The 15,850-nt window shown below is 44.2% G+C and overlaps 1 protein-coding gene across 1 annotated transcript in view; it reads right to left on the bottom strand.

Annotated features, from left to right (window-relative positions):
- Positions 1-259: 259 nt before the first annotated feature.
- Positions 260-15,850, bottom strand: part of LOC146813307 (olfactory receptor 8D2-like) — a 35,512-nt gene continuing 19,921 nt past the window's right edge. Inside the window, exon 2 of the mRNA XM_085615372.1 lies at positions 260-1,228. Coding sequence (XP_085471498.1) covers positions 260-1,228 — 969 coding nt within the window. The remainder of the gene's footprint in view (positions 1,229-15,850) is intronic.

Genomic DNA, 15,850 nt, shown 5'->3' with positions numbered 1-15,850 from the left:
TCCATTTCTGAGTGTGTGAGCCGTTAATTGTGGAGTCTGGTTTATACTCTTTAATTCATAAAGTAGAATCTGGTGTGATCAATATAGGAAAGTCTTTTTAATGCATTTCAGACACGCCCTATCCCCACAACTTTCAGCATTGTGTAATTAAATTTTGTAACTAATGTTCACTCAACGTCATTTGAGTCCACTATGTTTGGGAGAAGCTGGTCATGGAAAACAATAAAACGAATTGAATTTCACAACAAAGTACACAACTTCATCCAGAATTGTCTATGAGATTGGACTCCTTCCTACTGGTTCGCATTAGTGCCTTCTTTACCTCCTTATTTCTAAGAGTGTATATCATAGGATTCAGCATTGGAATGAGACCCGCATAAAGCAAGGAGAATATCTTCTCTTGCCCTTTGGAGTAAACTGAGGTGGGCTTGAGATAGGCACCAAACACAGTCCCATAAAAGAGGAGGAGCGCGGTGAGGTGAGCGGAGCACGTTGAGAAGGCTTGACACCTCCCAGCAGCTGAGCGTATTCCCAGGATGGTGGAAATGATGAAGACATAGGATGTTAAAGTAATGATTGAGGAAGTGACCCCTAAACCGAACCCGATTGTGAAGGTGGCGATGACAATGCTAGTGATGTCACTGCAGATAAGCTGTATGAGTACAGGTACATCACAGAAGAAATGATCAAGGTTCTGATGCCCACAGAAAGACATGCTGGACAGTAATAGGGTGTGCGGCATTGCATCCAGTACTCCTATGGTCCAAGAGATAGCTGCCAGCCGAGCACACATCCTCCTGCTCATGACTGCGGCATATCGTAAGGGATTGCATATGGCAACATATCGATCATATCCCATGGCGGTGAGCAGCATTGCCTCTGTACTCAGAAAGAACAGGAAAAAGTAAATCTGGGTAAAGCAAGAAGCTGAAGAGATGAACTTCTCATCTGTCAAGTGGATGGCAATGGCTTTAGGGAGAGTGACAGAGGTGGAACAGATGTCTAGGAAGGACATGTGGCGCAGGAAATAGTACATAGGCTTGTGAAGATTAGGGCTGAGAAAAATGATGAAGAAAACCATGAAATTCCCCACCACGGAAATGAGGTAAATGAGAAAGAGCAGAAGAATGATGGGCGCCTGCAAGGCTGGATTGTCCGAAAACCCAAGCAAGATGAACCCTGTCACCGAGGAGTTATTTCCAACTTCCATGTCTTCTCCATTCTTTGGCTGTGGGAGAAAAAAGGAGCATTGATTAGAAATAGAAGGAACATCTCACAACACTGACCAAATTAAATGGCATTTCTGAAACTACAGAGGGGCAGATTTACAAGAACTGACACATCTCTGCATTTTAGCAGAAATGCGTCTGTTCAATTGTGTCATGCAAAAAAACCCTTGCGCCAGCATGGATGCATCGTGTTTACAATTCGGCGCACCATGGTGGAAGGATAGACAGATGCATCACAAATCTGTTTGCGTAAAGGTAACGTATTTCTGGAGTCATGTCACATGTGCGGCGCAACTCCAGCAATGCTCAGAAATGCCTATTCCTCCCCCCCTCTCCTTCACAAATGTTTTCCTAGGCAGTCTAACACCGGACTGGGAGGGAGGCCAATCCCAATCCCAATTGCTACTTATTGACTTATTAATAGCCCTATCTTTTCAGCAGATATCAAGAACTGGAAAGATTCCTCTAAATTGTCTTATTTAGCTTGGTGGTATGCGGTATGTCACAACCATCACCTTGATAAAGCATTTGTCCATCCTATCTCTCTTGCTACAAAACGACTACACCTCTGGGACCCTTTCACACAATATCTAGACGATACTGGGAAGAGAACTTCGTTACCCGATCTCTCACAACAAGAAGTCTCCAAGCCTCCTTGACTTCCTATTGCTCATTTTACAGTTATGCTTAATTTGTCACTTCCTATAATGTCTTTTAAGATTATGTATTATTCACAAGTATTGGTATCTACATTTCATGTGAACCTGTGACTATACTCATATCCTCGTCTATAATTCCTTTTATTATTTTCATGAGTATAGTATATCATTACTACTTTTTATTGCACCTTCTTGCATTTGTGCTTTAACAAATAATTACTTATACAAAGTATTGTTTTTTGTTTGTATGACCATATTAATATTTCTAAATAAACCTCTTCTTGAACTTCAGAAATGCCTATTCCTATTGTGCTGCGTCACTCCTTATGCCTGCCTCAAGTTGGCATAAGGTTTTGACGCAGTGGCATCGTAGAAGTAATGCTGTGAAATCTTGTAGCTTTCACTGCTCACTTTTACGAGGCTTTCTTGCGTCGAAATGCACACCCTGCATACATTATACCTGAAGCAGGTACAATGAGATGAAGTGCTTTAAATGTAATGCATCTCCCTAGATGCATCTCGTTGTAAATGTGTTGCAACGTGGCACATTGTTCATGACGTAACTGCATCACAAAAGTGACACAACGGCAGTGTAAATGTGTTGCAAGGGGCTTGTAAATCTGCCCCTCACTTTTTATTTCTCTGCTCTCTTTCTCAAATGGTAATTTTCCATAATCATTTCACCAGGCTCTTCTACAAACACTGAGACCTCCATCCCCACGATCCCCATCCACACCTACCGCCTGCTCTCCTGGACCAACATAAACGACAACGACATCATCAAAATCATGAACACCCTCCACTCCGGATCCCCGTCAGACCCATTCCCACACCACATCTTCAACAAAGCCAGTGCTACCATCGCACCCCATCTCCGGAAAGCCATCAACATTTCCTTCGAGACAGCAACCTTCCCGGAGAGCTGGAAGCACGCCGAGATTAACGCCTTACTCAAGAAACCCAAGGCGTACCCAAAGGACCTCAAGATCTTCCGGCCCATCTCCCTGCTTCTGTTCCCAGTTAAGGTCATCGAGAAAACCATCAACTAACAACTGACACGCTACCTCGAGAAGAACAGCATTCTGGACCCGTCCCAGTCTGGGTTCCGCAGCAACCACAGCACCGAAACTGCCCTCATCGCCTCCACCGATGACATCAGGGCCCTGCTAGACAACTGTGAAACCGCGGCCCTCATCCTCCTGGACCTGTCAGCCGCCTTCGACACGGTCTGCCACTGCACACTACGCACACGCCTCCACGACGCCGGGATCAAAGAGAAGGCCCTGGACTGAACCACCTCCTTCCTCTCTGGCAGAACACAGAGCGTCTGCCTCCCCCCTTCTGCTCCGAAGCCACCGAGATCATCTGCTGCGTACCCCAGGGCCCATCCCTTAGCCCAACGCTGTTTAACATCTACATGGCACCGCTCACCCACGTTGCCCGACTGCACGACCTCAACATCATCTCTTACGCCGATGACACCCAGCTGATCCTCTCCCTCACCAAGGACCCCCACACTGGCAAAACCAACCTCTACGAAGGAATGAAAGCCGTCGCCGAGTGGATGAAAAACTGCCGACTGGAGCTGAACTCAGACAAGATGCAAGTCCTCATCCTCAGACCCACCCCCTCGCCCTGGGACAACTTCTGGTGGTCGACCGCACTGGGAACAGCTCCAATACCCACAGACCACGCACGCAACCTAGGGGTCATCCTCGACTCCACCCTCTCCATGACAAAGCAGGTCAACGCCGTGTCCTCCTCCTGCTTCAACACCCTCCCCATGCTTCACAAGATCTACAAGTGGATCCCCACCGAAACGAGAAGAACGGTCACCCAGGCCCTCGTCAGCAGCAGGTTGGACTATGGAAATGCCCTCTACGCAGGAACCTCGGCCAAACTCCTGAAACGACTTCAACGCATTCAGAACGTTTCTGCATGCCTGATCCTCGACATCCCTCGCTGCAGACACATCACACCCCACCTGAGAGACCTGCACTGGCTCCCCGTCAACGAGAGGATAACCTTCACGCTTCTCACTCACGCACACAAGGCACTCCCCAACACCGGACCAGCATACCTCAACAGATGACTCAGCTTCTACACCCCCACCCGCCAGCTTCGCTCCGCCGACCTCGCCCTCGCCACAGTCCCCCGCATCCGAAGAGTGTGCTTCAGCGGCAGATCGTTCTCCCACCTCACCGCCAAGACCTGGAACACTCTCCCCTTCCACCTACGGCAGACCCAAGACCTGCTGACCTTCAGATGATTCCTCAAGACCTGGCTCTTAGAGCAGTAGCAGCATTCCCCCCCCCCCCCCCCAGCGCCTTGAGACCCTCACGGGTAAGTAGTGCGCTTTACAAATGCTTTGATTGATTGATTGATTGATTGATACATCAGCTACGTCTACAAAGAAGCCGTGTCTACTTGACCAGCACTGTCTTGGCCTTCAATGTTTTTGACACACACTTAACGTCCTTCTTAAATCCACCATTTTGTCCCCAAAATCACGAAGCCAGTCTTTTGGGAAGAAGTTTCAATTGTAGAATAATTCATATGCTCGGTGTTCAATGGTCATTTTGATTCAAAAAATACAATACCTCAGAAAGTAACTAGCATTGTTGTTTTAAAGAAGGAGTTTTAGTATTGGGGTATCCACATGGTGCACTCACAAGAGCTGGTGCATGAAATTTTGGGACGCACACCATGAACAGACATACATTACATTGTACCACCTCTTCCAACCTAGCAAACCTGCTTGACTCATAAAGGCCCTTGCGACTCAGCCGTCATGCTTTTGAACATTATGTGCAGGAGCACTGCCACTCCTTATATAAATGTTTAAATAAGTGTGTATTCTAAAAACATTTCTGTTCTTAGTTTTCAACATCAATATTTGTGAATGACTTTGTAAAGTAAAGACTCCCACTGCAATGTAAGTGGAAAAGTGTCTTTAATTCAGTTGTAAAGGGGATCACGTCCTGCACCTCCTACTCCTGGGACTTATGGAAACAACTACCAGTCAACACCACTGACTAGGACCCAGGGAGAGGAGAACCAGAAGGCAGAACTACAGATAAATGAATATCATCCGAGAACATACAGGTAAGTACAAATACACATGAGCACAAACATCTTATATACAATACCTCATCTTCCCCTTCCTAAAGAATTAACAACAAACCTACTGACATTAACTCCTAAATGTTTGTTTCTTATTAATGTAAAGAATAATATTTGAATCTTACAGGCATAGAGACTCTGTAAGTAGACCTATCACTGTAATCATGCAACCTTTGATCATCTTGATAGTTAGAAGAAGATTGAACATTAGAATTACTACTGCAAAAGTCATCAAAAATGAAGACGTATCTTCCTAAAAGTGTGGCTCTGAGATAGCCTTTGTCAAGAATCCTGGCACTTGTGAATTAGTGGTAGTAATCATATCCTCATCACATTCTTTATCCACTGCAAATCTCCACATTGAGCACCGGCATTAATATTGGAGTTTCCATCTTTTGTTGATTTCAGAATGCTACTAGCTTGTTTCTGACACAACTTACCTAAACACTTCATACACCGCCATCCCTTTCCATCTAGAAGAACCAAACCCTTGGACAGGTTGATAGCCTGTACTAGAGGTGTATACATTGATACTCCCAGTTTGAACCCTATTAGGTTTTCTGATTAAAACTCAATTTCCAATGTTCAAATTCACATATTTGCATTTCATTGTCATCAAATTTGGATGTATTTAACATTTGTTGATGAGAAACGTGATTAAAAACATTTTTTGTTTACTTCACACATGCATTTGTCATCTTTTTAAGCAATGACTGGACCCGATCTCCCTCCTTCATAACAACTTACATGAAGATACCCCTGTTGTATTGCTGTGGGGTGATCAAATACAACCATAAGTTTTGCTTCAAAAATTCTTTCACAGATGTGCCAACATCTACCGCTGTATGTACACCCATTGTTAAACATCTATTTATTTACTCAACCAGATCATTTGAAGCTGGAGAATAACACCACTCATAAATGTTTAGTGTGATGAGAAGAAATACAATCTTTAATTGTGAGGTTTTTGCTATCTGTAACCAACTCCTTGGTGGTCCATCATTTACAAATATACCAAACAAATATTTGATCACAGCAGTGGTATTAGGTGAAGAAGTAAATTCAAGATAGACCCATTTTTAAAAGTAGTCAATTAAGACAAACATGTACCTCTTATCACTAGGTATCATATCAACAAGGCTTCCAAAATCCAATATTAGTTTACAACAAACATCATCAGGTAAAGAAACCAAGGGGCAGATTTACCAATATTTAATGAAACACCATGCAACAAGACAAATTGTTGTGCTGATTTGCGTGAATGTGAGAGACAAGAAATGTCACATATCTACTATGATATGGCGCATTTCTTCTGTCTCCTAGCACTGGAGCACTTACTTCTGGCCAGCACCAGTGCAGGCAACCTTGCACTAGGGTGAAAGGGTGCCTGCATTACGAGCAGGATTGTCTTTAAGCAGGAAGGGAAAACCTCCTGCACAATTCTGGTGAATGCAGCATGCCTACGAAAAGGAGAAATGCAGAGAAATAATAATATATTTTCTCGTTAAAACAGAAAATTTGTGCACATGTATAAAGCGTCAGCAGTATAAAATACTGTAAGTAAATGAACAAAGAAGTCAATTGAACAAGAAATCAGTAAATAGTAATACGTTGACGAGTATTTTCTTCCTTGGTAGATTTATTTGGTGACAAAATGCCCAGCCAACACGTGTTTCGTCAGGGAGTTTACCCTACGACTTCTTCAGGACTACAAGATGTACAATGGCAAAGTATTAGCACACAATACCAAAAAGGTCATGTAGCTTGAAGGTGATACAATATACCCAAGACATTAGCAGGGGCAAGTGCACCCAACATTCATAAACTATCCATTATATCGAAGGATAGAAGAAAGGGGGAGGGGGCACCCACAAGGTGACAATATGTAGACAACAACATAGTGCGTGATGTCGCAAATGTTGCACGTGTGCGTCAGTAGAAAAGCATAATGTAGGGGAGACATTATGATCATAAAAACGTAAGATTCCATTAGACAGATAAACTACTTAAGGTGTGACATGACATATTCCAGAATTCCGGTTGATGTTATACTCCCAGCTTGTGGCGTACTCGCTTGGCCCACCACTGAATTTGTGCTGGTAAGTTCTGATTGATCAGTTTTCACCACCTACGCCGCTTAGCTCACGGATTTACTGATCCATTATATTTTTTGCGTCGTCTTTTCTCTTATCTGTTATCACCAGTTCCCATTTGACACCCGTTCGCTCCCAAACCTTGTAGCTTATTGCTACCACCAATGCAATTTTGATATCCTGTGTTGATTTTATCACTTTACTAAAGCTTACTTACCTATTAACAACTTTTAAATGCTTACTGTTACACCGCTCTAACTCTGAGCCGTGTTATTAACCTTCAAGTTCTTTACATGCATTTCAGACGGTGTCCTGATTTCACTGCCTACCTTTTGACTTACGTTTGAACACTGCCTCTTTTTCAAATCTGACGCTCCATCACTAACTTGGGTTTTCTCAGTGTTAGCGTTCTACTATTTTTAGGCACGTACCGCATGTGTTTTTCGGCCTACACGTTTTACTAGTTCACGTCACTCCATAGGTCACGGTGTACCGGACCACTATTACTAATGGTGCTGTTGCTCTCTATTATGTAGCAACCTCGCTTCCGTGTTCATTGTGCGGTTTGCTGTAGTTTCTTCTATTTTCACCTGTTTACCAATTGGTACTCCCTACTTACCATCCTACATTTTTTGACCTGCAGTGATTGGACTGTGGTACTTACCATACCTTACACGTTGCCCCTCCTGGGACTGATTTTCCCTGTTTTAGCCGGGACGGAATTATCACCGGCGGAGTGGTGAGCTTGCTATACTTTTGTCTTGTACACCACTTTCTGACTTTACCCATGTGCGACGTGTGCACTGATCTCCTTTTATTCCCCTCCATTTGCAGACACACCATTCTGCCTTTCCTTGTCCATTAGGTAAGAATTTTCTCATCCTACCTTTCGTTCTCTTCACTGTTCTTACTTTTCACCCAGACAAAACACCTGTCGCTATTTGACATATGTTTCTCCTAAATCTTGGTTTTCGTTTACTGTCTCCCCTCTCCATGTCACTTATTAAATTGTAATGTATGAATTATTTCTTAAATATGTCATGTAACACCTTAAGTAGTTTATCTGTCTAATAGAATCTTACGTTTTTATGATCATTATGTCTCCCCTACATTATGCTTTTCTACTGACGCACATGCGCAACATTGGCGACATCACGCACTATGTTGTTGTCTACATATTGTCACCTTGTGGGTGCCCCCTCCCCCTTTCTTCTATCCTTCGATATAATGGATAGTTTATGAATGTTGGGTGCACTTGCCCCTGCTAATGTCTTGGTTATACTGTATTGCCTACAAGCTACATGACCTTTTGGTATTGTGTGCTAATACTTTGCTATTGTACATCTTGTAGCCCTGAAGAAGTCGTAGGGTAAACTCCCTGACGAAATACGTGTTGGCTGGGCATTTGTTCACAGAATAAATCTACCAAGGAAGAAAATACTCGTCAACGTATTACTGTTTACTGATTTCTTGTTCAATTGACTTCTCTGTTCATTTACTTACAGTATTTTATACTGCTGACGCTTTATAAGTGTGCACAGATTTTCTGTTTTGCTGTACTTGACTTCGGTCTGCTTAGGGGGTTTAGGGTTATCCCCTCATCTGTGGCACTGTATATATTCTACCTGACACTGACGTTCACACGCAGAGGCGCCATCACGCACCGCATACTAGAAACCCCATGCGAGATTGTATATTTTCTCGTTACTCCAAGGTCACAGAGGTGCACCATTGTGGTGCAATCCCAGGTTTACAGAACTTTATAAATCTGTGAATCTATGGATGGCCCGCAAAAGTACTGCTTCTTACATGTTCTATCCACACCAAGATGTACCTTATAAGCAGAATTTATTTAAATTTAACAAAGTGATAGAGGTGGAACACGTACCTCATTATGCATCAAAATTCTGTTGAAATGGGTAAATATGTGGTCAAAGGATACCATGATATGTGCAGGTCTGACAGCGGCAATACCAATAAATTCAATTTCAATGAGTGCCTTCACCTGAGCCCACACAACCGGGCTGATACCGACAATATTGATATCATTGTATGGCATAATCCATGTACGAATGACAATGTTGTTACCAGTTAAAGCAATGATAATGTATGCCATGATCTAGGAATGTATAACTATGTTCATATCTGTAAAAACAATATCATTGTATGCTATGACAAATGTACATGAACTATTTAGAATGACACCAGTGACTGCCATATTATTTTCAGGAGTTCAAGTGAACTCGCACCACTGCTGTTGGATTTACTCAAGGTGACTTCCCCATCAACCCTGAGTCTGAGATATGTGGTCAAGCAGGCTCTGCGAACCACACCCTCACCTATCAAATAACAGGTCACAGGTGGGGTCTCTATTAACCCAAAGACAAAGGCATGCCCAGGGAAAACCCTGATTGATCCCACAGATAAATAGCTGCACCACAAACAGGTCAGCGGCGATTGGGCTCAATAGAACACATTCGGCCAAAGGCTTGTGTTCCCCCAAAATACCACTAAGCTAGATGCAACATATAGTTAAACACACTCAGACAATCAGGACACGACATGCACACCACATGTAGTCATCTTGCAATCCTCATGCCGGATATCTGGACACATATGCACTGACCCTTGGTTCGAGAACTCTGTGTCCTTATCAGATATCCAAACTTGTTAATTTACGAATTAGATGCTTTTCAAGAATGCAGAAATTGTTTTATTGTACCTCACAAGATGTAAATTATACCAGCCAAAATGTGTACACCGAGAGACTTACCTCAGACTCATTATGTCGAGACTGCCCACTGCTTTAGCTAAAGCAACTTTTTCCTGCTTTGACAAATGCATCTTGTCTTTTCATTCCTTTAAGATAAATTCATATCCGAGCAATAATTCCTTCTGCTATAGACAGCTCACTGCTAACTTGTGCAAAAGGTTTCAAAGTCGTCTCTAGTGCTTTTTCCTTTGGCCATCCTTTAGCAACAAAGTTATTCACAGCCTGCAAAACAGGGGGGCTCATTTATGAAAAGTGACGAATTCCTGCGTGAAAACAGTGATGCATCACTTCTCATTGCGCCCTCCTTGCGGCATGGTGGATGCATCATATTTACAATATGAAGCATCATGTCATAAGGAGTTACAGATACGTCAGTATTTCTGACATATCTGTAGGCGCAAACATCACACATTGCTGGAGTGTGTCACTAAAGTGACGCAACTTCAGCAATGGGTCATTACACATGGGCAAGTCCCATGTGAAATATGCCTGCATCAGTCTTACGCCTGCCATGAGGCAGGCATAAGATATTGACACATTTGCGTCCTGAAGTGGCGCAGTGAAATCTCATAGATTTCACTGCGTCACTTCTACGACCCTTTCTTGCGTCGGAACGCCCACCCTGCATACATTATACCTGGCGCAGGTATAATGTGATGCAGGTGTTTACAAAGGGACACATCTACCTAGATGCGTCACTTTGTAAATATGATGCAACATGGTGCATTTTTTTACGCTGCTGGTGCGTCACAAAAAGTGATGCACCGGCGGCATAACAGTGACGCAAGGGCTCATAAATAAGCCCCAGAATCTTTTGGCACGGCTTCATTCCAATCCTGTGTTGAGACAGTTGCTCTTGATTACAAAATGTCTTCAACAAATGCCACAGCAGACTCTACCTCATTCAATCAATCACATAGATCTACCATCTTTAAAGGCATTATTGATATACAATGTGCCGTAATAATGATTCCACATGGAATATATTTGATTCCATCAAATAATCTGACTAATAGTCTGACTAACGGGGCCAACGCTTTTCCTGAAACCCTTGCCAAATAACAAATAATTGAAAGGTCTGTGATCTGTAAATTGAGAACCCCATGAAGCTAACTCTTTTGTTTTCAAACATTTTACTGCCAAACAACAAGCTAACTCTTCTTGTTCAATGGTACCATAGTTTGTTTTCTGGGGGTTTATGAGAGGCAAAAGCTTAAGTCAAGTATTTATGATCAATCCACGTGATTAAACCACACCGAAACCTGCCATACTAGCATCAACTCTTAAGAATTATTTTTTCCTGCTCTAAAAGGTGAAAGTGCCTTTGGTGCAGAAAAATTCAAGTGCTTGATGGTTTCAAAAGCTCAATTGACTGTATTAGCCCAGTCAAACTACACAGCTCTGTATGTGCACAGTGTACACCAGAGCCTCCTCCAAGTTCACACCTTTACTTTAGTCGCCTGACTTAGACCTTCTGCACAATGACATGTGATGGAAGCATGTATTCTATACTGGGACAGAGCCATCTCTATGAGTTGACACCTTTACTTCAGTCACTGCGGAGCCTGACTGAGACCTTCTGCACAGTGACATGTGATAGAAGCTTGTACTCTGTGCCTTGAGAGTGTACAGCAGAGCTTTCCCTAAGAGTTCCCACCTTTACTTCAGTCTCGGGGGAGCCTGACTTAGACCTTTTGCACAGTGACATGTGATGGAAGCTTGTACTCTGTAGGTGGACAGTGTACAGCAGAGCCTCCCCTAAGAGTTCACACTTTTACTTCAGTCTTGGCGGATCCTCACTGAGACTTTCTGCACTGTGACGTGTGATGGAAGCTTGTACTCTGTACCTGTACAGTGAACAGCAGAGCCTCCCCTAAGAGTTCACACCTTTACTTCAATCTCAGCGGATCCTGACTGAGACCTTCTGCACAGTGACATGTGATGAAATCTTATACTCTGTACCTGGACAGTGTACAGCAGAGCCTCAACTGAGTTCACACCTTTACTTCAGTCACCGCGGAGCCTTACTTAGACCTTCTGCACAGTGACATGTGATGGAAGCTTGTACTCTGTACCTGGACAGTGTACTGCAGATCCTTCCCTACGTGTTCACATCTTTACTTCATTCGCCACAGAGCCTGACTTATACCTTCTGCACAGTGACATGTGATGGAAGCTTGTACTCAGTACCTGGACAGTGTACAGCAGAGCCTCCCCATGAGTTCACACCTTTACTTCAATCTCAGCGGATCCTGACTTAGACCTTCTGCACAGTGACATGTGATGAAATCTTGTACTCTGTACCTGGACAGTGTACAGCAGAGCCTCAACTGAGTTCCCACCTTTACTTCAGTCACCGCGGAGCATGACTTAGACCTTCTGCACAGGGACATGTGATGGAAGCTTGTACTCTGTACCTGGACAGTGTACTGCAGATCCTTCCCTACGTGTTCACATCTTTACTTCATTCGCCTAAGAGCATGACTGAGACCTTCTGCACAGTGACATGTGATGGAATCCTGTATTCAGTAAATGGACAGTGTAGAGCAGAGCCTCCCCTATGATATGTAGTGGAAGCTTGTACTCAGTACTTGGACAGTGTACAGCAGAGGCTCCCCAGGAGCTTGCACCTTTGCTTCAGTTGCCGCAGGGCCTGACTTGGAGCTTCTGCACAGAGACATGGGATGGAAGCTTGTACTCTGTATGTGCGCAGAGTACACAAGACCTCCCTTGACTTCACACCTTTACTTCAGTCTCAGCGGAAGCTGACTTAGACCTTGTGCACAGTGACATGTGATGGAAGCTTGTACTCTATGCATTGACAGTGTACAGCAGAGCCTTCCTATGAGTTCACACATTTACGTCAGTCACCGCGGATCCTGACTTAGACCTTCTGCACAGTGACATGTGATGGAAGCTTGTACTCTGTACAAGCACAGTGTACAGTGGAGCCTTCCCTATGTGTTCACATCTTTACTTCAGTCACTACGGAGCCTGACTTAGACCTTCTGCACAGTGACATGTGATGTAAGCTTGTCCTCTGTGCCTTGACAGTGTACAGCAGAGCCTTCCCATGAGTTCACACATTCACTTCAGTCGCTGTGGAGCCTGACTTAGACCTTCTGCACAGTGACATGTGATGGAAGCTTGAGAGCCTTCCCTATGAGTTCACACCTTTACTTCAGTCAGCGTGGAGCCTGACTTAGACCTTCCGCACAGACATGTGATGGAAGCTTGTAATCAGTACCTGGACAGTGTACAGCAGAGCCTCCCCTTTGAGTTCACACCTTTGCTTTAGTTTCTGCAGAGCCTCACAGTGATGTGTGATGGAAGCGTGTACTCTAAACTGGGTAGAGCCTTCCGTATGAGTTCACATCTTTACTTCAGTTGCCGCAGAGCCTGACTGAGACCTTCTGCAAAGTGACATGTAATGGAAGCTTGTACTTTGTACGGGGACAGTGTACAGTGGGGCCTCTCCTGCAAGCTGTAAGTAGACATTTACATGAACTTTTTCCAGTCTGAGTTTGAATGTTTGCACTGTAATATGCTATCAAACCATTCACCTAGTAACTTGGCTAGGCACATCAGCGCCTCCCCTACGACATGTGATTGAAGATTTTACTCTGTAACTGGACAGTGTACAGCAGAGCCTCAAATAGTATATGTAGTGGAAGCTTGCACTCTGTAACTGGACAGGGTAAAGCAGAACCTCCACTATGATATGATGGAAGCTTGCACTCTGTAACTGGATCAGGTACAGCAGAGTAGAACTTTACATGAACTATTTGAGGTCTGAGATAGAACGTCTATACTGTAATCTGTTGTGGAGCCATTCCCTTAGTACTTCGGCTGTGCACGTCAGCGCCTCCGCTATGAGTGCAGATCTTCACTTGAGGCAATGCAGGGCCCAAGTTACAACTTTTACACCTTGATGTCTGATTGAAGCTTTTAGTCTGTTACTGGACAGTGAAAGCAGAAACACCCCCACCCCCCCCAAAAAAAAATGAAGAAGGCCTTCATTTTCAGCAGCAGGGTTTTGGTGACGTGTTTCTGGCACAAATGTTTCTAAGTTCATGTTTGAAAACAATCATGTGTGACACGTTACTCAATATAGTGATATAATCTCATCTACGGAGGTGAAACATCTCCATATGTTACAGAAATGCACTATTTTGAATTTTTAAGAGACTATGTCATGATTTCACATGTTTGTTGAATAATGTTTTTAAAATAAATGTCCAAAAGTAAGGTGGTGCAGGACAGCTTCTTTGCTTCTTACCTCAGTTAAATGTAAATACAGGGTGTTGGTTGATGCGTAATGTTTGTGGTCGGTCAGGTAATCAGCAGCCAGGTGCAGCAGCTCACTGGGGGCCACATGTAAAGGTCAGGGGATCTCAGGGGGCCCGGTGTGTACTTTGAGCATCTCTGCTAGCTAAGGAGAGGCCAGGGAACCTCTACAAGGGTGGCTATGACCTGACCAATCAGAAACAGTCATTTTCATGGCTATCAGAAGCTCCGATCAGCATAAAGAGACTCATAGAGTACGTGGGACTGACGGAGGCACGTGGTCAGTTTAACAAGATTCCGTCAGAACACCATCACCATCATCATGGTAGGTTACATCATGCGTTGTAGATTATACTTTTATATGGCGTCTCTTTGCTGTGTTTGATGTGCTCTGGAACACCCTGTTTGGGGTTCTGCAACGGTCACATAGGATATGCAGACACATTTAAAGCACCACCCCTGCCGGAGCCTCCGTGCGAGCACAGTTCATCATAGCGCCTCTCTGGTACTTACACACACAACACACCCTTCTCTCCAGTTCTAAATGTTTACGATATTAAATTACCTCACCCTGAGGGGGTCGTCGCAGGGGGCTCAAGTTGCCAACTACTACCGTTAAGCATGTGCATACTACAGATATCGGCACCACCCGCTTACCAATAAAGAAGCGCTGCAAAATAATCAGTCCACACAAATGTTGTTGGAAAACAGTGTGCTGCAGGTTTATTTCATACAAGGAGTATGCCAAAGTGGTGGATTAACTTACGGGTGATCCAAGGGCATGCAGTGGTGACTAACCTAAGCTGTCCAGCCCACCTGAGGAGCCAAACTGCACCATGGCCAACCCAATTGGTGCCACCATTTATGTGGGGATTATCCCCCTTAAATACCATGGACCACTAGTCCACAACTTAGCTCATGCCTTTTTAGGGGTGGAGCATGATCAGGCAAGCCTCCAGTGGCTCAGGCTGTAACCACCCAAAGGACTAGCTGGGTGCCGTCTCTTTTCAACCAGGGTCCTGCAGTAAAGACTCCTGGGATTTTGGCATAAGCCACCCCTATTGTGCTCCAGAAGGGGTACCCATATGTACCAATCAACCTCCTCACCACCCTGTAACTCCGCCAAAGCCCCGGATATGGCTGCTGTCATATGGTGGTGTTTTCACTGAAGATGCCACGCCTAATTTCCAAGCCCTTCTTGTTCCATTTGATTTTGCATTAGAATAGATCCAATCCCACCTGCTTGGTGGGCTTGTTCATTGCGTATTTACCTTGCAGTAGGAAGGTTTGATGGCCTCCACCGAAGTTGGGAACTACTGTTCTATGTTTAATCACAGCTTCATTTAACCATGCGTAAGAATGTTCACTGGCCTCCCCAGAAGTTGAGAACCGCTGTGCTCCACTTAAACCACAGTACTGAGTGATGTCCCTATGGTGCCCTCTGTGCCAATAAGGGCCTTCTGTTTAGGGGTTGCCAGGTCATGTATTTACCCCTCCCCGCCCAGTCCCTGACTTCAGGATTCGCTGGTAAGCATAGTGGAGTTCCCCTCCAAGGCCATTAGTATATAGTTATTGTTTGTGGCCAACACCATACCCTTATCTCTGCATGCTGACCTCCACATGTATGGGAGTACCCTGCCAGGAAGAATTCTTGCCCCACAGAGAAAGCAAAACTACTGCTCTCTT

Source organism: Triturus cristatus, chromosome 7 (genome assembly GCF_964204655.1).
Source record: "Triturus cristatus chromosome 7, aTriCri1.1, whole genome shotgun sequence".
Lineage (NCBI taxonomy): Eukaryota > Metazoa > Chordata > Amphibia > Caudata > Salamandridae > Triturus > Triturus cristatus.
Note: the sequence above shows the minus strand (reverse complement) of the source record. Positions and strands in the feature narration are given on the sequence as shown.